This window comes from Colletotrichum costaricense (assembly GCF_030867565.1).
Source record: "Colletotrichum costaricense strain IMI 309622 chromosome Unknown Scaffold_5.1, whole genome shotgun sequence".
In the NCBI taxonomy this organism is placed as follows: domain Eukaryota; kingdom Fungi; phylum Ascomycota; class Sordariomycetes; order Glomerellales; family Glomerellaceae; genus Colletotrichum; species Colletotrichum costaricense.
The window spans coordinates 1,884,067-1,907,249 of record NW_026848234.1 but is presented as its reverse complement, the minus strand read 5'-3'; the positions used below and the strand labels follow the sequence as shown (position 1 = coordinate 1,907,249).

Below are 23,183 nucleotides of genomic sequence, written 5' to 3'. Positions count from 1 at the left end.
AGGTTCACTTGATGCTAGTCAGCAAATTTCGTAAGAAAATATATGCGGCTTGTAAGAGTATCTAATAAGTTTGTGAAGATGTGAAATGTGTGACAAATTCATGGACTCTTGTCTGAAAAACCACCCGCTCAGGATGAAGTGATTCTGCTTTGCCGGAGGTGCCAAAGTTGGGATTCGAATAAGATACAGAATGAGAAAGTATGATGGCTACAAGCAATGAGACACCTGATCACGTACCATAACGTTCCATCAACATCGAACACAATGCCTTTGAGTCGAGGTGCAGTTGAGTTTACTGCAGCGCCTGGCTTCAATGGGGCGAATTGCCGGGGAGCGTGTGTAACCATTCTCGAGACGAATTTCTTCATGGGAGAAGATTTGGTGTTGATGAAAGCTTAAGACCAACGGCAAAAGACGACGCTCAGGATTTCCCGACTTTGAGATAGAGTTTGCGGTGGTTGCGATACCTTCTATAGAGGAGCACGAGGAGCTGTTCCGATGAGTCGTTTAACCCTCAACTAAGACGGAAGAGTACGTACACACCCGCACCGGATCGATGACCGCGAGTCGGGAATGCGTCCTGCGGGCTTAGCTAGTGTAAGATAGGTAGGCGGCGATTGCGCAAAGCCCCACACTGGGCTGGATGGGCATTCGGGGAGTGGGAACACAGTGCCGGCTGACTGACTGAAATGTTGCACAATTCCGGACCCCAGCCGGCCAGATGACATGGGTCTAGGGATGCGAATGGTCGGCGCGAATCTTCGAGGCAAGAGAGGTCTGCTGTGCTGCTGCTGCTGGGAGGAGCTTTCCATGTGGCGACGCCCAACCTGCAGCAATTTAGACCAGTGCCAGTGTGTCGCGGATGCTCGGTCGTTGGGAATTTTGTTTAGACGCCTTTGCAGTTGGCAGTAGGTCTGTCTGTGTCTGACAGCTATAACCTACCTTTTTTTCCTTACGTACAACAAAACATCCAGAGGGCACCACAAGTTCATCCCTATTGCAACCTAGAAAACGAACCTCTATTAGCCAAGCTTCTGCGAGCTCCCTTGCTGAGCGCAACCAGACCGACTGCTCCAACACGGCTGACATTTGGGTGATGCGCAACACCCAACCGTGATGAGCTCGTCGAACAGCAACCAATGGCCACCTAGGCGGCCCTCGAAACGGAGCGTGAGTTGAATCGGCTATCGTCCTTTTTCGGTGAAGCTTGTTGGCTGGTGTTGCGCAAATCGTAGCTGACCGCACGGTGTGATTCTAGAAGCTCCGAAATGGCACCTTCATCGTCCCAGGCACCGGCGAACGCAGCCGCCGCCAATTCTCTCTCCGCGGATCGAGCATCGAGATTCCTCAGCCCGAAGTGAACGGATACCGATCCCTCTTGGCCGCCGAGTCGACGGGCGAGTCTCTCAATGTGGTCAAGCATAATATCAAGACCAGTGCCCTGCACCTCTGGGACTGGCTCATGTCTCCGGCGGGCAAGGGCGTGCTGAAGTGTACCTTGGCATACCTGTTGGCCAGTATGGCGACGTTCCTCTCGCCCATCTCGGCTTTCTTGGGGAAGCCTGATGGGAAGCACGTCGTCGCGACTTTGACGGTCTATTTCCACGCCAGTCGCACGTGGGGTTCCATGGTCGAGGCCGTCGCCATCGCCACCATAGCCGTCCTGTATGCCGAAATCATATCCTGCCTCGCCATGGCCTTTTCCGTTGTGGTAGGAGGCCAGCTCGGCCTCATCCCGCTGTCTCACGTTCTCATCTTGACGTTCTGCATCGGCGGCGGCATGGGATTCATCGGGTGGGTGAAGCAAAGGCTGAACAACCCCTTGGTCAATGTGGGATGTACCCTTTCTTCGATTGCCATCATCGCTGTGGTCACTAGAGAGGAAGCAATCCACGAAGGGCACTTTTCCGAAGCTAAGATTGTACAAGTACTTAAGATGTTGGCTATAGGCATTACAATCACGGCAACGGTCAACTTCTTTGTCTGGAGAGTGTCGGCACGGGCCCTTTTGCGTTCCTCGATGAACTCGGCCGCGGTATCACTCGCGGACATGCTCTCGATGATTACTCGTGGCTTCCTGAATGGTTCTGAGAACGAGATCATGTCGGGAGACTTTGGCCAGGTTGCGAGACTGTACAAAACGACGTACGGGAAAATGACGAAGAATCTTAGGGAGTCAAAATTGGAACACTGGGTTCTTGGACGGGAGAAAATCTATAACCTGGAAAAGAATCTCGTCAAGTCGTTGGAATCACTCTCGCAAGCCATAGGAGGTTTGAGGAGCGCGGCGAACACGCAGTTTGCCTTGCTCAAGGAGATGCCGCAGGATCCCATGGGTGGACAGCTTTCTCCCGGAAGCACGGTGTTCTCACCAACGCTGTCTCGCGCCATGTCCCAATACCTCAAGGGTGCTCGGGATCGGTTCGCGACACTGGCATCAATCGAGGAAGATGACGAGTACGACGATGATCTGGATAGCCACCCAAGCCCTGAGGCAACCCCAGACGGCCCTCCGGCGCCACTGCCTACTTTCCGCTCACCGTCAGAGATCTTTGAGCTCTTCATAGCGCTGCTGGGCCCCTCGATGAAGTCTTTGGCATACACTCTTTCGGAGATCCTGAGAGAGCAAGCTTTTGCAAAGGGAGCAGACTCCAAGATTACAGTCAACCCTCATTTTAAGCATAGTTTAAAGGACGCCATGGCGCTGTACAGCAACGCAAGAACTCACGCCCTGCAAGAGCTCTACACTAGTATCGAGCTGGGCCGAGCGAGGTCAGAAAAGATTCAAGCAGACATCGAGGAAGTCGCGGCCGCCTGCGGACATTTCAGTTTCAGTTTGCAGCACGTAGCAGAGGATATTGATGCATACTTGACAGCCTTGGAAGAACTCAAGTATAATCGTGAGATGGGCTCCCGCAGCTGGAACTGGCTGAAGGTTTGGAAGTACTTTTCCTCGCCCGCTCAACCCAAGGAATCCGATCCTAGCAGCATGGATACTGAGCGTTTGCTGCATCAACCTATGGAGCCTCCGGAACAGCCTGTTCGTGCCATCAGGAAATCGGCTCTTCCCAGGGGTATTCCCGACACGATGATCAAGCGCAGAGATACTTTTAGCTGGGATGCCGCTCCCAACGCGAGCATGATTATGAGATTTTTCTCGCAGCAGCTTCTCAAGGGTCTGAGGGTTTTGGCTCGCGATGACAGTAAGTGACTGGTACTCAAAGAGTGCTTAGGCACAGCTAATGATTTGGGCAGTCCGATTTGGTGTCAAAGTCGGCTTTGGAGCGATGCTTTGGGCAGCATGTGCCTTCATTCCGGCAACAAGACCGACGTATCAGCACTGGCGAGGCGAGTGGGGCTTGCTATCTTTCATGATTGTCGCGTCTATGACTGTCGGAGCAGCCAACACCACGGGCACTGCAAGGTTTATTGGCACCATTGCCGGAGCTACCTTTTCCTTGACGGCGTGGGCCATCAGCCAAGGAAACGGGGTCGTCCTCGCGTTCCTGGGCTGGATGGTCAGCTTCTTCAGTTTCTACATGATGCTCGTCAAGAACAATGCCCCCTTCGGTAGGATTACGCTTCTCGCCTGGAACGTCACTGTTCTCTACGCCTATTCGTTGTCACAAAAGGTGGATGATGACGATGACGATGAGGGAGGTTCCAACCCTTTGATGTTTGAAATTGTCTATCACAGATTTGTTGCGGTGTCTTTGGGTATTCTATGGGGTATCTTTGTTTGCCGGGCAATCTGGCCCATCTCGGGCAGGAAGAAGTTCAAGGAAGGTCTTTCAGTACTCTATCTCCAGCTTGGCCTCATCTGGAAGAGAGGACCGTTGGCTATTCTACTCCGAAGCGACAACACGAGGTCGTACATGAAAGCCGGAGAAGAGCAAGCACTGCAACGCTATGGTAAGAGACTTACTCCCTAAACTCCAGCATAACGCATACCGCTGACACAGAAAATAGCCTTCAAGCTTGAAGCCTTGCGTAATTCCGCAAAGAGCGAGTTCGAACTTCGTGGCCCTTTTCCTGATGCCGCCTACGGCCGCATCATGCAGTCTACCAGCAAGATTCTCGACGGATTCCACGCCATGCGGCTCGTGACCTCCAGACGGGGGCAGTTGTCCGCAGGCGAACGAGCTCTGCTCGAGTACACGGCACCAGAGCGCGCGCAACTTTGCGACCGCATCTGCCACGTGTTTCAGGTGCTCGCAAGCTCCATGATGCTAGAGTACCCGCTCACCGACGCGATCCCGTCAGTGGTGGGCAACAAGGACCGACTGCTGGGCAAGATTTATCAGTTCCGCAAGGAGCACCAGCCTCCTTCTCCCATAGTTGGGAATGACTTCGGGGAGCAGCGACAGGAGGAGGGTGGCAACGGAAACGGCAATGTCGGCAGCAACAATAGCAGTAGCAACAACAACAACCAAATTACCAAGAATGGTGTGGTGTTGGAAGAGAAGGACTTTGCTCTGTTGTACGCGTACACCTTGGTCACGGCCCAGGTCGCGCAGGAGCTCGAGTACGTGCAGAGGGAGATCGAGAACCTCTTTGGCGTGCTCAACACGGAAGCGCTCTTGCTGCAGTAAAAAAAGTTCCCCAATATACATAGAAGAAGAAAAGGATGTTACTGGGTAGAGAGGTGGCGGTGGCATGCTCGCAGTAGAGATTGAGACAGTGAATATGAACCAAACAAAAAGGGGTGACTGGACGGACTGACTGACTGATTGACTTGACGAAACAGGCATGGCGTTTGGTTCCAACACTATATACATATATTACTAGGGATACCTTCCAAGGGGCTTTTGGGCTCAAGAGCGACGAGAGCATGGGTTACAAGGCATACACACATACAAGTAGTCGTAGTAGTAGTCATTGAACACTTTTAAACCCACTCTCAGCTGTCTCTCAATTGAAAATCGCCATCATGCTTCTTCGACCGGCTAGTCGATTCTGATATCATGTGATTTAGTTGTATTGTAGTATTGGAGTCATTGCTATTCTAGCTGTACAATAACAAGAAAAGTGTAGATTTGCGAGCTATCCCAGCTCGCTAGGCATGGCATCAATCATGTCCTTGACGGCAACGCACGACGCTTTTCCCGTCTTTTCTACCTGACAACCCAATCTGATGAGCCTCTTTTCCGTCGCCGACTTTCACTACATATCGAGCCTTCATAGATCGTCAGATGCCAGGGGGACGAAAGAAGCATACAACCTGGCGCCATCTGAACGCCATGCCATAGATAAAAAGTCGCCTTGTAAACGCCGAATAATAGACACAACAACATACGTACACTGTTTGGAAAAACAGTCTTGAACTCCCAAACTCGCTGCGTCATCTTCGTCAAAAATAAAACAAATAGCAACGTATATGGAACCATGGTAGCATCAGATATAACTCCTAGTTCCAGCCATGCTGCATCCGATCGGCGTCTTCGTGAATACGAAAGCCTACGCCGTCGTCGGCGCCAGGCACTTGCCAGCCACGCTGTGTGCTAGGATACTCGGATGGCTGGCTGCTCACCTCCGAGTGAACGTCGTCCTCAATCGTCGGCGAGAAGAGCGGGTCAATATTCTCGCCGTCGGACATGTGTTCCTGGTCCTCGATGCCGGGCCAAGGCTCATCCTCAGGCAGGTGGACCTGCCGCGAGAACGATGAGTCACCCTCACGCTCCGGTGGCACGTGAGCTACCATCTCGATGCTGTAGTCGCTGTCGTCGTCATCGTCGTAAGGGTTGGTGCTTCCGTAATCTGGATCGAGGTTTTCGTCATCGTCGGCGGGAGAATCATCCACCACAACGCCCGTACCCCGCGGACGGGTCTCGCCTAGCGGTGCGTTGCTGTACGGGGTCGCATAATAATGGGGCGTGATGCCACGGGTTGACGGGTGACGCTCATCAGAGGGAATGACACCGGGCATCGGGCTTGGCGATACTGTCCATCGAGGGGTGTTGAGAGGGCGGCTCGGCGAACGAGTCGTGCGGCGCCGCTTGTAAGCAGTCGAAATGTTGGGAGGATTGGGTCGGACTGGAACAGCTGCCCTCTGGCCGAATGATGATACACGGCGCTTGATCTGCGAAGGCGACATGTTGGCGGGGACTGAGGGAGGAAGCGAGGCGGTGCGAATGTACGGTGGCTTTGTAATCCTTCCGTCTCTCACAGGGGTTTGCCCACGGGCTGCCATGGGACTAGATGACCGCATCGAAGACTGAATTGCAATATGATGCAGCGAAGGGGATGCCGAAACTCGCTGACCAGCTTGACGCATACTCAGAGAAGCTGGCGCGCTCACAGTCTCGTCGAGATGGTCATTCCACGTCCAGTGGTCCTCTTTCGCGTCGGCTTCGGGGACCTCCTGAGTAGCCTGAGAATCGGGGTAGAAACGGCTCATTTCGCGGAGGCGTTGCCAACTCCAGCCGCTCTCATACGATGGTAGATCTTGGAGATAGGCCTCAGGCTGCGTGATGAACAGACGCGGCTCAGATGATCGCATAATTACAGAGTTGAGAAACGACACGTCCCAGAGGGCAGGCGTTACCATCTCTGCCGGCGTCAAAAACCGGAGGCGGGAGTCTTTGTGGATCTTGCGGAGCGGTACCCATGGTTGCTGCAGGCCCAAAAAGCGACTTGTCTTATTGTCGAGGCTGCGTCGACGTGAGGCTGAACGATTACCGCCAGAAAGTTCGGTGAAGGCGGTGCCGAACGCAGTATGGATCGCTGCCTGGACACTCCGTGCGTCTGACCCTCTGACAGATATAGTTCGCACTAGGCCGCGGCTCTTGAGTCTGCTGTTGATGATGCTGGTAGGACTACAGGCCTTTGCCATCAACCACGCGTAGTCATGTCCAGGATCGGCCCATTCTGCGCAGAAGGGTGACTGTGCTCTGAGTGTGTGAGAGCTCATCGTGTTGGGCATCTGAGTCCATTCATCTAAGCTCGAATTGCCATCGGATTTGAAATCCTGGAGCTCCACCCAGATCCTCCTCAATGGGAAAGGCAGATACACGACTTCAATCTCCCATGGCCGAGTAAGTGTGGGAAGCTGCGACTGAAGTTGGAGGATCTGAGACTGCAGCGTCTGGATCTGGCTGAAGATTTCGCCAGAATGGCCAGCCCGTGCGGTAGTCGTACTTGTAGCGACTGAAACAACGCTGTTGGTAGATTCGTCAAACGTCTGTCGGTCGGCGAGGCGACCTACAACACTGCCGTTATCATTAATGAGCTTTTCCACTTCCTCGAAGCGAACCTCAAGGTCGGTCACTCTGAGATCCGTGGCGTCATGCTTCTCATGACACTCATCGTGCCCGGCAGCGGAGAATGAAACATTCTCGAGTCTCTCGAGACGGTGTTCGTGACCTTGAACGGTATCCGATAGATGGCGAAATGTATCGCGAGAAGGCCCGGCAAAAACAGCATCCTCCTTCCGGACGCAGGGAGACGGAGCCCTCGGAGTGTCTGCACCATGATCACTGTGGACAATCATAGCGCTGGCGTCGTCCTTGGTAAATTGGTCCTGTGGGACAGAAGTGACGATATCCTGGAGTCTGTCCTTCCGTAGAGATTGCATGTTAGAAGTAGCAACACCACTAAGTGTTTGAAGACCTTTCCCAGAGAACGGACGAAGATAGCGAGCCTGGCTGGAAGATGTTGTCGAGCTGGGCTGAGACTGCATTAGGCATTGGACTGGTATTGGCGGTAACGAAGTAGAACCATTTCCGGGCTGAGACTGAATAAAGTCGCCCCAGCTTAACGTATCCTGTAAAGTAGACTCCGGGCGCTGGCTAATATGGTCCACATGACGGGGCCTTGGTTCCTCGGGCTTGCTCGGAGATATAGCCATGGCAGTATCCAGGTTCATGAAGTCCATTGTCGGGGGGTATCCGGTGGGCACACGAAACGACACATCTGGCAATTGTACCGGGCTAAGCGGTTCCCTGGACATCCTTGGTCTCTCATTCTCCTGGCGAGGAATGTGGGTGGTGGGCGTGGGCGGAATCGCAGGCACAGGCGCGGGTGCTGGAGCCTCGCTCGCGGCGCGTCCATCATCGTGGAAGCAGGCGTGATGCGAACACATGCACCAGACGGAGTTATCAGATCCCAGGCTATCTGTATACGCCTTCCCGGCGGCGAAGCGACTCCAGAATCGACGGCATCCGCACTTTGCTCCATTGGCGCCAGGTGTTAAATCCACATAATTGCATGCTCCTCCAGGAAGTTGGACAGGGTTGCGCTGGGCAGCGCCATCGTTGTAGATATCGAAAAATGAAGAGCCCGGCAGAGGGGGATCAAAAGGTGTTGTTGCCATCGGCGGCAGCAATGCTCATCAGGGAGGTCGAGGGGATGTTCGGACGGCGATGGGATGGCGCGGGAGCTTGGGTCCCGGTGAGCTGGGATGTGAGGTCGACGATATTGGTATCGTAGGTCGGTGTCGGTGTGATGGAGGAAGTTGATTGAAACGAGACGAAGGAAATGCCTACGCGGCCCAAACCAGGGCCCAGCTGGGTCGCAATCCGAGAGACCTAGAACATTGCAGCTGCTGTGGTAGTTAGCCCTCTGTCCTCTGTCCAATAATAGGAGCTATGTCCTGGATTGAAGCTGGCACTCGCAAGCCAACTGGGGAAACCCTCAGGCCGTAGCACGCACCCGCGACGGAATAGATGTATAACAAATCGGGAAGGGGAGAGTCGGTTTCGCGAGAAGCTTCGTCTTATTTATATCTGCATGCGCCGGCTTGGTGAAGAAATGCACGAATCGAGCAATGCAGCAGGCGGACGAGACTGGCGAACGATTGAGTGGTGGGGGAGATGTTGTTGATAGAAAGTGAGGCGGTTACTGGATTGGGCAGCACAAGCACGACCGAGGGACCTGGCGTTGGATGATGTGCGGATGGGCTAATCGAGGCGGAGGAAGTGGGAACCTGGAACAGCACTGGAAAGGAAATGCGCGACAAGTAACCGGGAACGAGGGAGAAGGGTAATTAGGAACGAGGCATGCGAAAAGGTGGAGAAGAGAAACATGAGTTAAAGCAGCAGGGCAAGCTTCGCTCAGGTTCACGGATATCGTTTGCTCGAGGTCACAGTGTATTAGCGAAGCAAGTGGGCTTATGCAAGTTGGCAGGAATGACTCAAAAAGGTTGCAGGGGTCTTTGATTTCTCGGCTGCTGTCCTAAGGCTGCCGTTTGATATCTGTTAGAACAAGGTAAACGCTCTGGGTATTCGTATAAACCGTGGTGTGAATTGCATTTAGATGGCGGCAATTCAAGCTATGATGCGGCATAACACTAAGTGACTAAGTGCTCTAGGTGTGTGTGTGTGTGTGTGGGTTGGTGTGCCTGATGTCGTAGGATTTCGCTTGCATATGGATATCCCATGCTGCGCGCCATGTCGTACAATACACAAAGGCCCAGTGGACGCCTCTCACTCTGATGTGGTGGGCATCAGTGTCAGTCTGAAGCTACCTTAGCGAACCTGAAAAGCTGCTGTGCTGCTTGGGCGCTTCTGCCGCGCAAGATCTTAACCGGCCAGGCCCGTTGCAGGCCTCCATAGCAGCATGGGAACTTGCCTGGGAGGCGACGGGATGGATGCCCACAGCAGGCGCGAGAGCAGGCCAGCAGACCAAGAAGCAGGGGGAAGAGACAGCAGAAAAAGAAAGATACAAGGATCAGGAGTGATTGGATGTCGACGGCCAGAAACGCGTCTTCGTCTTGCTTGCCTGCCATGGGTTAAAGTGGTCGGCGTGAGGCCCCGCCCGCGTATCCTTGCAAGCTCCGCGTCCTCGGAGCCCCGATTGGCATCCAGCGGAAGTATCCCATTGGCCCGACGCCAACTTCGAGCGACTCGGCCCCCCTCTTCTGTTCCTCCCATACCACAGTACGGAAGAGGTACTTTCCCACGCCAGCCTCTTTCCCACCGCAACTCTGCATGACCGGGTTTCTTTGTATCTTCTCGAGTCGCGACTCCAACATTCACAGTGTTTTTGATACCATCAACCAGGAGTCGTTTCTCTTCCCGTGACCTTCTGATCAGCCCCCAGTCCTGCTTCTTAGTTCCAAACAACGTGCTCCACTATAGAAAAGCGCGAGACTACGATGAGCATTGAGCAAGGGGTATGCCATTGTGGAGGGGCAGGGTCAAAGAAGCAACGATTAAGATGGCCGTTCCATTCCAGAGATGGAAGGACAGAATCCGAGCCATTATCGTTGGTTTGACGCGGTTGGATCGACTATACACCATCCGTAAACCCTTCCTTTTCCCAAACATTTCAGCACAGATCAGAGTCCGGGGACGGCGGCAAAGCACAGCAAAGAAGGCAGCGAAACATGCGTTTCCCGCGTACCTAGTTGATTGCGCACTCGATAAAGGCAGACAGAACGTATGGACGTGATGGACGTGAACGACACAGACGGACCGTAGGATAGACAGCAGTACCCTGGATTTCCAGATCCTGGTGTTAGTCGCTTGATGGGCAGAACAGACCAAGCACACAAGACCACGCTAGGCTGACGCTCAATGATGCTATCCATTCGCAAACCTGTGAGGCGTCCGTCCGGGGTCCCGCACGGCGATCCCGCCCTGTACGCGAGGCGCCCTGATCAAATGACTGGCCTTCAGGCAAAAGCAGCATGTGGGAAAATCGCCCGCTAGCCTTATCCAAAAGATTCAGGTCGACGTTTGTCAAGGTTGTGCAAATCTCAAGAGTCAAGCCTCGCCATGCGTCGTTGGCTGCAAACTGAGTGTAAGCCCTTTTCTCCCTATTGCATGGGGAGGTGTACCCCAGGAAAGGAAACTGTGAACATGGCTTTGGGAAATGGGAGTCACAGCCTGGCGCCCATCTGCATCGCTGACTAGTCAAAGGTGGAGAATGTGACGAGCCTTGAGGGATATAATCCATTGTCGATCCTTCGTTTCGCGGAGTCGAGACAAGTTTTGTGAATTGCGAATGGTTTGTCGCAGACTCTCTTTCATCTTCCATCTGCCGCGGATAGTGGACTAGGCTGGTAGGCACGTATGTAGGTTGGTACTCCGGCTTGGCTGCCAAGTTTGATTGTGTCACTCGACCCGTCCCGCTCGGGGCCAAGGATCCACATATGCCGCCGCCTAGCCGGTCCACCGGCCAGAGTTCCGGAAGACTGGTTCGTTCCTTTGCCGGTACGTCTTTCTCACTCTTTGAGGCAAGCGTCAATCATAGGTCCATAACTCAGTGTACGCATCATCCGCTGAAAGTATCATCAGAAAAACGAACTCCTTTGAGCTCCAGTGATATCACGCAAGTAAACAATTTGAGATGGATAGCCCAGACGTTTCAATTACGCAAACTCAATAATGTTTATATGATCTGTAGATGCTCAGCAACTCTAAGTCCCTTACTCGTCATGATGTGATATGCTAATGCTGTGCCCAATATCCGTCAAACAAGCGACAGTTCTCAAAAACTCCCGCTGACCCAAATAGTAGTACATCTATTGTAGACAGACGCCCGTTCATGGCCGGTAGCCGCCGACCGCAGAGAGTAGAAATGAGACGAATGATTCTGCCCGGCTGTTGCTGATGATCTCGTTTACTCAGACCTCGCCCCAGCTGCCCATCGGGCCCACCGAAGCGATGACTGATCCCGTTCCGATAGAACCTCCGATATCCCAATAGTGCCGTGATGAAACGCTGCTCCGTCTCGCCGATCGTCGCGTACTTTGACTCGCACAGCTGGAGGCGTGTCTCATAGCGGCGGGGCTAGATGGTGTCGTCGCCTTGAAAGTCCTCCGCTCTACCTGTCGGGCCCGGGAGACGAGCGGGTGATGCTGGCGCACCCGCGCGGCCTTAGCTGCTGTATCTGGCGTGCTTGAAGTGGCAAGATGGGAAGTACCGGTTGTGAAAGTAGATGAAGGCGTCGACCGCGAGCTGAAGCGGGATCGCAAGTACCTGAAGACGAGGTTGACGTCCAAGTCTTGCTCCCATTCCTCTTGGGTAAAGGTAGCAGGCAATGGGGTTGACTCATCCCTAGTCAAAGTGACGGGAGGATCCAACTGGGGCCGGGTAGCGGGGATATTGATGGGGCGCGCGTGTTGAACCATTGTTGGCTGGAATTCAGGCATCTTGGTCGATGCTTCTCGTGCTACGGGAGCCATTGCCGTATCAGCGCTCGACTCTGGTATAGCCGGCAGGCCTGCGTAAGGAATAGGCATTTGCTGCATGCGAGTGTAAGTCGAAAAGGCACCAGGATGGTTATGCGGCGAAAGCTGATTGACCATCAGGCCAAGCTCTTTTGCGACACGATCCAACGCCCGCAGCTGCCAAGATGAGTCATTGGACTGTTGAGTGGGTGGGTTGGATAAATCTGCGCCTGTCTTGGGAGTTGTTGACAAGTCATCGTCTGACGGCAGTTGTTCTCCGAGCAAGATTGAAAGCAACCTCTCGTCGATGCCCAGGTCGTTGAGAACCTTGTGGGTGATCCTGGCGAGCAGGCCCCGCTCATTGTCCTGGGTGTCAGTCGACTCGTAGTGCCAGTCCATGCTGTCAGCATCGTCTTCATTTCCGATGACACTCAAGCTTGCAACATCCTCGGCCTTCTTCTCTTCTGTCGTCACCGTTGGCCTGACTGAGACCATGGACTGCCGCCGCCGTCTAGTCTCCCTACTAATTTCCTCTAATAAGATGCGACTCTGCTCCAGTCGCCAAGCTTCGATTCTCTGCATCTTGTGTGTCTCTTGCTCCTCCTCTATTTCCATCTCAAGCTGGGCTAGCTCAAGACTCTCGCGGCGCCTTCGTACATGTCTGGGGTTGAATCTCTCAAATGCATAGAGCTGCTCCTGGACCTCGGGGTTGTCTAGCCTGAACGAGCCCAGGCCATCATGTGTGGGGAGTACGGGGACACTTTGCGCCCCAGCAGCACCAGCAGAATGTGTGTAAAGGCTTGGGATCGTCCTGAATTCGGGGAGATGACTGTCGAGGCTGTCGAGCTCAGCATCGTCCTCCACTGATTCTTCATCGATGGCACTTGAGAGGACACCCGACTGCCGGGACTCTGTGTCGCGGGCCGAGTGTAGGAACGTGTTGAGGCTACCTATGTCACTGAGTCTTGATCGACCCGGTGTGGGAAGTGACTCTTCCTCTTCGCTGAGGTAGGAAGAAGCTGTCGTCGTGTCATCGGCCGGTTCGAAGAGTACCCACGAGTGGGAGGCATCGGTAGCAGCAGGGTCTTGAACGTGGAGTTGAGGAATGTCGCGATCCTCCTCTTGCACAGGGCGGGCAGCACGCTGCTGCGAAGGCCGCCGGGTAGGTTGATGGAAAGCCATGGTGTTTGTGATGTTACCAAGTCGTCGATCTGGCACAAACACAAGCCGAAATGGTATGTAAGTAGTTGAGTTGTGTTCGTCCGATAAAGGATGGGCGAACAATCACGATAAGCCCCCCCAGTCGCGGTGTCGCAGTGACGCCTCGATAACGGCGCCCCGTATTAATAGCGTGTTTAGTTCAAGTGTTGTATGTTTGTCGTTTGACAACGTCCCAAAGTCGGTGAAGAGAAGGACTTCAAGGTCGAGGTCGATCAGGCATTCATAATAGGAAAGAGGTCAAGAAGTGGTCGGATACAGGCCACACACAGCATATATGTGGCAGCAGTCTACTGGAACCAACAGCGGACAGGAAGGAAGGAAGAAAGCGGGATGGATGATAAGAAGAGGATAAGGGGGGTGTGAGGGGTGGATCTCTCCTGCTGGACCACACTGGATGACGGTGAATGGGTCTGTCACTGATTAAGGCGTCACCGACTAAAAAGGGCGGGTGCGGGCCAAGTACCTCAGTACACAATACCTACCATTTCGGTCATGTACCTTACACCGCGCGCCGTTACGAGTAACCCCGAAGAAGTGGGCGTACTCGGTGGGACGGCGGGACAGGCGCGGTATTCTCAGACTACAATCTCAAGCCGGGGAGACACAGAGACATACAGAGAGCCCAAGGTAAAGGCAGATTGGAGGAGCCACAAGTGTACACTACGGCTACCTACTGGAGTCTGGAGGGGGGCCAGGCGGGTGAATGGCGCAGGGTCGGAGTGAAATGGGGGTGGATGATGTGCTCGCGTGCGGCGGGCAAGGGATCCAAGGACAAAACCACCACATCAACTCCATGGAACCTTTGACTTTGATCCATGACTCTGGGACATTCCGGTTGTCGGTTGAGCAGATAGGAGAAGAGGAAGAAGAAATAAACGCAAGGTGGGGATTGGAGAGGTACCCAAGTCCCAGGTTCCAACCGCTCAGCAAGCTTTGAGGAGGGGAATAGGTACAAGCTTTGGACTACTGGTTTTTTGTCCTCCGTCTTGATTTGAGGTGGTTACTTGAAGGGAAGGTCAGAGATCACCACGACGTCCATCCACCATGCTTCCCCCAGAGTGTCAGAATGCCTGAGCGCCCAAAAAGTGACAGCCGACTCACCCACCTCATACATGGACAGACTTGAGAGCTGGGCTGATTTGACTGATGAGGTGCTGATGGCGTTAGGGCCCTCTTAGAGACTGGCTGGCTCGCCGTCTACTGGCTACGTGGAGGGTCTGCCACACCTTTCCCGTATGCAATAGTTCAGATGCGCCCTGAGCGGCGGACATGATGATTGATGAGACATGGCGGCAACACTCGAATGGAGGGGGGCTATGAACTCTGTTTTGTTTTCTTCCCTGGTCAACGCAAGTTAGAGCGCCTCTAGAGCGGATACGGGTACGCCGGGATAGAGAGAGGTCAGGTTATGTTGGTGTCATTTCTCGGAGCATGTCGAAATCATACCGCCAGCTTCGCACGACGGTTGCAGATACGCCCAGCAGATGGAGCCAACATCATCCCAAGAACACCTTTCAAACTGGAGACTACGAATTATGGAGCATTCTCTCCTTGGCCACTTCTTCCTGTAGAATAGCATCTGTCTCGTACGTAAAGCCACCGAGGGGTTGGTGTCACGTTGGTGGCTATCTGTTCCCGACCAACAAGCAGATCCATGCTTGCCATGATGCCTTCTTTGCTAGTCGCAGAAGTCTAGGAAATCCCATCGAAATGGGAGACAACCGCCCAACAGCTTATCACCGAGATCAATGCCCCTCCCAGCTCCGAGTCTACTTTGATATGCTAGGGGCCCATTCAGCATCGGAAGTGGTAAGGGAAAGGAGAGAAATTTTGTCCAATGTGTCACCCATTCCACTCTGGATGCTCTGAAAACTGACTCTTTTCGCTCATTTTCGGGTAGTTGGCGACCTTCATGCCGACTTTCGGAGCAAGCTTGGGGAGGTTTCTCGAACCTCTCACGAGTCGTAACCCCCCAGGAGTCAGAAGGTCCCAAAGGTACTTTCCAGTCTCCTCAACCAAATAACCCGGGAGAGTCTAGAGCCTAGGAAGACATTTCAAACTTTGCGGACCGGTACCTACCTCCCTTTCCCAACGTCTCTCCAAGGAAGTCTTACACCGAGCACCATCCGAAATCCCGATAACGTCATTTAGGTCACCTGGGATCTCGGTGGGACCTGATCGCCGCCCACGCTGCACCACCACACCGTCCCTCTCCTGAGTCCTACTACTGAGAGAGTTGAGTCCGTCGGCTCGACCGCCTGCTTGTTCCAGGTTCACCGTTGGTCGGTGTCTGCACCCCAATCTCATTCCCACCAACCAGCCTTTCGCCCCCAGATCTGATGTCGGCCTTTGACTGGCGCGCACCCATCCCCTCGCCCTGCGCTTACACCTGCTGCTGCACCTCTGACAGGGCGCTGCTGTTCAGGCGGTTTGGCGGGCTGTTCCTGCACTGGCTCCCAATACTACGATACATGACCGCAGTTACGCAAGTAAGATGCTATTCTTGCGTACTTTGTCCATACGATGTATTCAGGACCTGTGTCCGTAGACTCTCAGCTCACGGTGTCTGATTCAGCCGTTGCGCTTACGAGATCACGGTCACTTTCCGGGTCCCCGAGAGAAAAGGGACAATATTTTTTTTCCCTTCCTCTCGTTTCTTCTGTGCATTTCTCAGCATGAATTACGTACGATTTGCCTCACAAAGGCTCCATCCCATGCAGCATCAAACCTCGCCACTATTTTTTTTTCCGTGAAATTAGATGGTGGTTCCCTCTCAGTGACTCCTGTCAATGTTAAGACATCCCAGGCGAAGCTGAGCAGATGATGGTTGGAGGGGTTCGTCCGCGTGACCCAGCTGAGGCCGTGCCCGCCGCCCTCGTGGTGTCACACTCTGCTGCGGGTGATCCACGGGCTCTAAAGAGTCTGGCACGGCATGTCACTTTAGAAACTTACCATTTCAGGTTGACATCATCCTTGGTTCAGCCTCACGTATCTTGGCTCATCTGCAGGTCTCAAAATGATGGATGGTATCTGTTTTTATTTCCCGCTAGGCTCGATCATCAAGCGTCTTCTAAAGCCCAACTCATGAAGCTAGTACGCAGTTGATAATCCCGTTCCCATTCGTCATGTAGCATAGAGGCATGATGTTGTGAAGTGTCAATGATTGAATTCCTATCTAGAGTCTGCCGCGGCATGACTCTCATCATGTTGACATGCAACCACTTTAGACGCCAGCCCGTAGAAACCCAAATCCCAGAAGAAAGCCGAAACCACTAACTTAAGCCTCAGAGGCGAAAGCATCGGGGAAGCGCTTCATGTTCTGCTCGAGGGAGCCGTGGTTGGCAAGGAACTGAACGTAGGCACCATCGACCTTGACGCGGCCAGCAGCCTTCTTCTCGAGGTACTCCTCGCGGCGAAGGGGGGTGAAGCCCCAGTTCTTGGAGATAATGATTTTCTGGCGACCAGGGAACTTGTACTGGGAGCGGCGGAGGGCCTCGAGGGCGACAGCCTTGTCTGTTTGGTGTGTTAGTGACATCGCTTTTTCGTTGGTTTCTAGAGGGAGGTATAACGTACTGGAGTCACGAGTACGGATGGACATGATGATCTGGCCAATGTTGACACGGGCGACAGTGCCGTTGGGCTTACCCCAGGCACCACGCATACCAGTCTGCAGTCTATCGGCACCGGCGCAAGACAACATCTTGTTGATACGGACGACGTGGAAGGGGTGGGCGCGGACGCGAAGGTGGAAGGACTCCTTTCCGGCGGTCTTGACGAAGTACTTGTTGGCGCAAATGCGAGCGGCCTCGAGAGCCTCGGAACTCAGCTGCTCGTACTCGTTGGAGACCATGTGGATGCAGAGAGGGAAGTCATCGACAGTCGCCTTCTTGCGGCCAAGATCGAAGATGCGAATCTTGGGGTCGGGGACACCGCGGTTGAAGCGCGACTTGGGGTACGGCTGAAGAAATGATCAGTTAGTATGACGACCGATGTCTGTATGTTGCTCCCAAGCCTGCGATAATCCCCTCCATCCCACTTCATCAAGTGCGTCATTCCGATCGTCGAAAATCAGAGAAAAGTTGTTGCCGACTTCTCCGTCAATGTGTCGCCTCTTCCCAAGCAGTACTTCGATCCTCCTCTTTCGATGCGCGGGATTTCGTGGGATGTCGGAATTCGCGGGAGTCCAGGATTTGACAGGAGTCGCTCACCTTGTTCTTGCAGTACCGGTAGCAACGAGCGGGACGACGGGCCATTTTGACGGTATTGAGATCTCACGGGATCACTCGTTACTGCTATGTGTTGGTTAGTTGGTGGGTTGGAATTCGTCTCCAGAACCTGGGCGTCACTCACTTTTGAATAGGTTGCGGCGATTGCGATCAGACAAGGACAATACGATTGATTTCTCAGCAAAGCGGAATGAGCAGGTGGCCATGCTGGGATCCACTTTAGGGTTAAGAGCGCGGTGAATGCGCAGTGTTGATTGGATGCGCCTTGCCGAAGTGACTCCCCGCCGTGTGGGGCTTACAAATCGAAAAAATAAACTCCAAAACTCCGCGATCTTTTTTTCCCTTTGAGAACGACAACCAGCCTCAACGCCCAGCGACCACCAGACCTAACCACCCAGCCAATTCACCCGACAAATCATTCGCAATGGCTCCCGTTAAGAAGGCGAAGAAGGACCAGAACTCCATCAACAGGTATGCTGACTTGCATCCAAAACGTCTTGCTCTGGTCATGGTCTAACCCTCCCGTAGCAAGCTTGCTCTTGTTGTCAAGTCTGGTCGCATCGTGCTGGGATACAAGGAGACCCTCAAGACCCTCCGCACCGGCAAGGCCAAGCTCGTCCTCATTGCTGGCAACACTCCTCCTCTCCGCAAGTCTGAGCTCGAGTACTACGCCATGTTGAGCAAGGTCCCCGTTCACCACTTCGGTGGCACCAACGTAAGTTGTTTCCGCACAGAAGGGAGCTGGCACTGCCTCGCTCCCGACCTTCTCTTGCTACCGATCTCGAAGACCTCCAGTCTCTTGGTCAACCCAGCGAAGAAGTCTCTCAGGCTTTGGAGGGTGAATAAAGCTAACTTGCTACCCCTCTTCAGATCGAGATGGGAACTGCCGTCGGAAAGCTCTTCCGCTGTGGTACCTTGGCCATCATCGATGCCGGTGACTCCGACATCCTCAGCGACCAGGTCGCTTAAGTGGATTGAGTCCGGTCTGGCTGGTAACGGCGTTGGGGAATATGGTCGAAGGAAAAGAAAAAATGCATCCCGCAATTCGGGATCGCGGCTTGGGATATGCCGCTATGATACCTCGGGATTGTCAAGGACATGACTTTATGAAAGATCATAGGCACTTTGAATCAAAAAGGACTCGCCTGTTACTCAGCCACTTTACGATGTCATTCGGTGTTTCTGGATTGCGTGACAACTCAACGAACCTCCTTGCCATGCTGGAATTTGACAAGACGAGGTGCATTGTTACATGCCAGCCCCAAAATCAAGATGGCAGCCAAAGGCGAGACAGCAACTGACTATGACTGACACACTGAATAATCCCTAATTGCTGGCAGGTGAATGTTTATTCCGACATCACACTTCAACCCGGCCTCGGCACAAGGGACTTTTTTATCATAAAGTTGGCTACCCACCCCGCCATCCCTGTGCTCGGAAGGTAATCAGCATCTGGTTGTCGAGTCTGTCGAGCCCAATGCTGACCATTGTACCGGCTCATGGTCAGGAAATTAGCTAGAGATCTGACAGGGCTTCTAGGCCTTGAACCTGAATCTGGAAGGCCGTCAGAAGTTTTGCATTGATGGCAACATGAGAATAATTTCACGGTTCCCACCACGGTCAGTTCTGGCCGGTCTCGTGCAGAGTGCCGTCCAATGACTCGATGGGATCCCTGGGTACAGAGACGGGCCGAGCCCACTAACATCGACGGGCTCCGCCTTCCAGCTGCTCACCACGGGGAGAATAGGGGTGCAGGTTGCGTGAGACCCTTACCCGTTGCATGTGCTTTGCTTGCTAAGACAGCTTGGTGGCTGTCTACTACTGACAGGTACCTGACTACCAGTGCTCCCGACAGTCGACCAGCAGACGACAGGAGTACAGGCTAAAGTGAAGCGAACGTGACCAAGAGCTACTCACCAAGGGCAATGCCTGGCTGTCTGGACAGCGAACGAGGGTGTTTCAGTCGAGAGCCAGAAAGCATTGTGATCCTATTCGTTCATGATGGTTCTTGCGGTCTACGTGTTATTGTTATTGAAAACGCGATGGGCTGGTATCACTGGAATCGGTCTATAAACGTGTTTAGTATTCCTCCATTTCATACCGGTCGTCTAGAAGCCAGCTCCCCGAGTGACCCAAGAACTCGGAAAGAAACCAGACAGCAAAGAAGGTTATCATTCATCCCATCTCAACCAAAGACGAGACGGCGTCTGCAGCACCACATTCGCAGCGCTGGCCACTGCCTGGCACTGCCGTAATCGCCCGCCATCTACTCAAGCTTCGAGCACCGGGTGACCAAGAGACGGGACTGAAACGAGAGTTACCTCGGACGCATCCCAACGAGTGTAGTCTCAGCTCAGCGCAACACAATACGGGACCGAACAAGAGCCTGAAAAGGCAGCGAAAGGATTCATCGAAAATAGCACGCCAGAGAAGGTTTCCGTTGCCTGACCTACCACACTAATTTGCGCCGTCAAGAAGGTGTCAAACCACTCGAGCGTTCCACGGTGACCTACCCGCAAACTATCCCCAGGTACCTACGGATAGGCTTTGCTGGATGACGGTCAGTCTACAGAGGCGTTCGCAGGTAAACTTAGTTAGTGCGTCCACGGCATTCCCGTCTCTTTTGCAGTCTGCACTCTGCAGGGTGCTCAAGCAACAAGCAACGCAACCCGGCGAAAACGTTTAGTGGCGCCGGGGTTGGAAGGGTGAAGAGCATTGTTCCCGTTCCATTCCTCGTTTCCTGGTTGGCCCACGTCTTCCCCTTCCTGCACGGGCTAGCGAATTAGACCCCCTGGAGCAGCCCCGAAATATCGGAAATTCACTGCAACCTGTGGACTGGACAACCGACACCGACACCGACACTCGCTGCACTTTCCCCTCGAAAGAAGAGAAAGAGAGGAACCCAACCTAAGTGTCTACTTGGGAACACAAAGTACTTCCATTGTCTGAGAGGCACTTCCTGCTGGGCTGACACCGTCTGACTTAAGCTTGCAAAGCTGCTGCACACCCTCCCGTTCTGCACCGCACTCCTATTTGGCTATCATCTGCCTTTCGCATATCTGGGGAGCCCAACGATCGACAACTTTCCCGCTGTTGTGTGTTCCGCGTCACCTGTTCCAAGAATAAGCAACTACATACATTTGGTGAGATAGCCTCTTCTCTCTGGAACGGAACATCGTCACTACAGAAATAACTTTCCGCACTGCCCTTGACTGCCAACTCTTTTTTTTTTTCCTTCTCCCCTTCTCGACGAGTCTCCTCGCTTACCTCCGTTTCCCCAGGTAACCCTCCGCTGCGAACTGCAACAACAATCATCGCCACAACAAATCCTCACCGCGATACCATGTCCGCTGCTACAGCAAAGAAACCGCCCGCTGCGGGCGTCGGTCGCGTTTCCTCGACAGATTCTGCATCAACCCCTTCTGCTTCTCCTGCGAGAACGCCAACGCGATCCTCCACGCCCACGGCTGCATCTGCTGCGCGCAGAGCACCAGCTCGCTCAGGAACTCCCGTTTCCGCTCGTGCAGCTGCAACAAGGCGGGATTCTGTCCTGAGCAACAGCAATGGCAACGGTAGTTCTGAGGCCGAGGAGGCTGCGAGAGCCGAAACCCTTGCGCTATTGGACGACCTCAAGGAACGCCTTTCCAAGGCCGAGATCTCCTCTGACCAGTACAGGAAACAGGTCGAAGTGCTGCAGACGAGATTAGACGATGCAATCAAGGAGTCTTCCAAGCTGGAGGAGAAGGTGCACGAAACTGAAGAGCAGATTGAGTCGCTGAAAAATGAGAAGAGAGATGCCGCCAAGAAGATGCGAGAGATGGAAGCAATCTACGAGGCCGAGCGAAGCTCCATGACCAAGGAGAAGGAAGAAATGTCCAACAGAGAGGAGGAGATGCAGACCATCATCCAAAGACTGAAGGACAACTTGTCGCAGCGGAATGATGAGGAGGGCCGTCCTTCAAGACAATGCAAGTTTGACCCTGTCAAGCCAGAAGGCCCGAAGCTAACAATTCTTCAGCAGCAGCAACATCTCCCAACGTTGACAACGGCAGTTTCGCCCCTCCTTCGTCCCTCAACCGCAGCGATTCACGAAACAACTCGAAGCTTTTGCTCCAGAAGGATAAGCTGATCGAATCACTGCGGCTCGAACTTGCCGAGGCCCAAATCAAGCTGGTCGAGTCTGAGAACCAGGGTGGCGGCAGACTGCAGGAGGTTGAACGCCTGCTGATGGAAGCCCGCATGGCCAATGCCCGCCTCATGGAGGATAACGAGAGCTACCAACTGCTTCTCCAGGAGAAGACGCTCAATGGTGATTTCTCTAAGAATGATTTCAGCTACATGGGTGTTTCCGCCAACCAGGATGCGCTCAATGCGCTGGAGGGCCGGTCCGGAGGCGCAAGCTTGGCAGATGAGCTGTCCGAGGATGCATCAGATGCCGGTGGTAACGACAACGAGCATTCCCGCCGCCTCGAATCGGAGCTCAAGTCCATGAAGGACCAGAACAAGGCATTGACCCTTTACATCAACAAGATCATTGAAAGGCTTCTGCAGCACCAAGATTTCGAGCACATCTTGGATACCTCCACCGAGATCAAGCCGGCTGCAAACACCAACAAAGATCTCCCCGCTCCGCCGAAGGAGGGCGCGTCCGGAGCGTCGCTATTGCAGCGAGCCAAGACCATGGCCGTCGGCCCAAACAAGCCCAAACAAAGGCCCATGTCTTACATGCCTTCGGCCCAACCAGCCAACTCGGCACATACGGACCCAGAGACGGCGCCTCGCATTCCTATCGGGAATATGACCCGTTCCTCCAGCACCCGCCGTGCGCGCCCGATGAGCGAGCAGTTCACTGGTGTTAACCTCGTCAACCAGATGTACAGGGGACCGGATGGACCTATTTCCCCGCCCCTCGGCTCCCCTCGTACTCCGCGAACGTCGCAGACCTTCTTCGGTGGCAACCCCAACGCAGCCGCGCGGGCACCCAGCGGCCAGCAAGCACCCACAGCAGGTAACTTCCCGGGCATGCGCAGCGAGACCTCGAGCACCAGCGGCGACTCCAACGACCTCACTGGTACGCCTCCCTCGCAGTCCCCTCCGCGGTCTCACCACGAGAAGCAGACCACTTTCGCCGGCAACAAGCCCCGTCCTCTGCGCCTGGTGCAGGAGAACAACGAGGCCAAGCAGGAGAACAATAAGCGATCCAGCTGGATGGGCTGGGCCTCCGGCTGGGGCAAGAAGGAAGAGGGCGCCGCTGCCCCCGGATCCAACGAAGCCATCCCCGAGTAATCGGCACATAGTGACGCCGTTATGTTTATGACCTCCTTTGCTTTGCATCGCATAGATTTCTTCCCTCTTATCCAACCTCATCTTAGTACCGGACTTGGGCATTGTTGAATAAGGAAAGCAAAAAAGATACACGACGGGATACCCCCTGATCTGCGCTGCTTGGTTTTCTCTCTGCACACGGGTTCTCGGTTGGCATTTGCGGGTAGTGTACGACGAAATGCTGGGTCTGGAGGCGCTGTCCATTTTGTGGATATTATTGTTTGGCTTCTTTCCTCTTCTTATGGCTATATGTTTACGCCTTTTCATATTTTGGGTACTAAACACTACACTATATCTAC

General features: G+C 53.8%; 6 protein-coding genes across 6 annotated transcripts; 3 read left to right on the top strand and 3 right to left on the bottom strand.

The window, feature by feature from the left end:
* Positions 1-1,116: 1,116 nt before the first annotated feature.
* On the top strand, positions 1,117-4,592 carry CCOS01_05767 (ribosomal protein L19; the record flags this gene model as incomplete). Its single annotated transcript, XM_060453944.1, has 4 exons — positions 1,117-1,170; positions 1,259-3,203; positions 3,256-3,912; positions 3,970-4,592. The coding sequence occupies 4 exons, from the start codon at positions 1,117-1,119 to the stop codon at positions 4,590-4,592; spliced, it is 3,279 nt and encodes a 1,092-aa protein (XP_060315716.1).
* Positions 4,593-5,407: 815 nt separating this feature from the next.
* Positions 5,408-8,311, bottom strand: CCOS01_05766 (uncharacterized protein; the record flags this gene model as incomplete). Its single annotated transcript, XM_060453943.1, has 1 exon — positions 5,408-8,311. One exon carries the CDS (start codon positions 8,309-8,311, stop codon positions 5,408-5,410), a length of 2,904 nt encoding a protein of 967 aa, XP_060315715.1.
* A 3,255-nt stretch (positions 8,312-11,566) lies between these two features.
* CCOS01_05765 (uncharacterized protein) lies at positions 11,567-13,294 on the bottom strand (the record flags this gene model as incomplete). Its single annotated transcript, XM_060453942.1, has 1 exon — positions 11,567-13,294. The coding sequence occupies one exon, from the start codon at positions 13,292-13,294 to the stop codon at positions 11,567-11,569; it is 1,728 nt and encodes a 575-aa protein (XP_060315714.1).
* Positions 13,295-16,610: 3,316 nt separating this feature from the next.
* On the bottom strand, positions 16,611-17,586 carry CCOS01_05764 (ribosomal protein L10.e; the record flags this gene model as incomplete). Its single annotated transcript, XM_060453941.1, has 3 exons — positions 16,611-16,846; positions 16,907-17,291; positions 17,542-17,586. The coding sequence occupies 3 exons, from the start codon at positions 17,584-17,586 to the stop codon at positions 16,611-16,613; spliced, it is 666 nt and encodes a 221-aa protein (XP_060315713.1).
* A 397-nt stretch (positions 17,587-17,983) lies between these two features.
* On the top strand, positions 17,984-18,528 carry CCOS01_05763 (ribosomal protein L7Ae/L30e/S12e/Gadd45 family protein; the record flags this gene model as incomplete). The annotated part of the gene is made up of 3 exons (XM_060453940.1): positions 17,984-18,030; positions 18,088-18,274; positions 18,430-18,528. 3 exons carry the CDS (start codon positions 17,984-17,986, stop codon positions 18,526-18,528), a joined length of 333 nt encoding a protein of 110 aa, XP_060315712.1.
* A 2,374-nt stretch (positions 18,529-20,902) lies between these two features.
* CCOS01_05762 (uncharacterized protein) lies at positions 20,903-22,845 on the top strand (the record flags this gene model as incomplete). Its single annotated transcript, XM_060453939.1, has 2 exons — positions 20,903-21,512; positions 21,578-22,845. 2 exons carry the CDS (start codon positions 20,903-20,905, stop codon positions 22,843-22,845), a joined length of 1,878 nt encoding a protein of 625 aa, XP_060315711.1.
* Between the last annotated feature and the right edge of the window lie 338 nt (positions 22,846-23,183).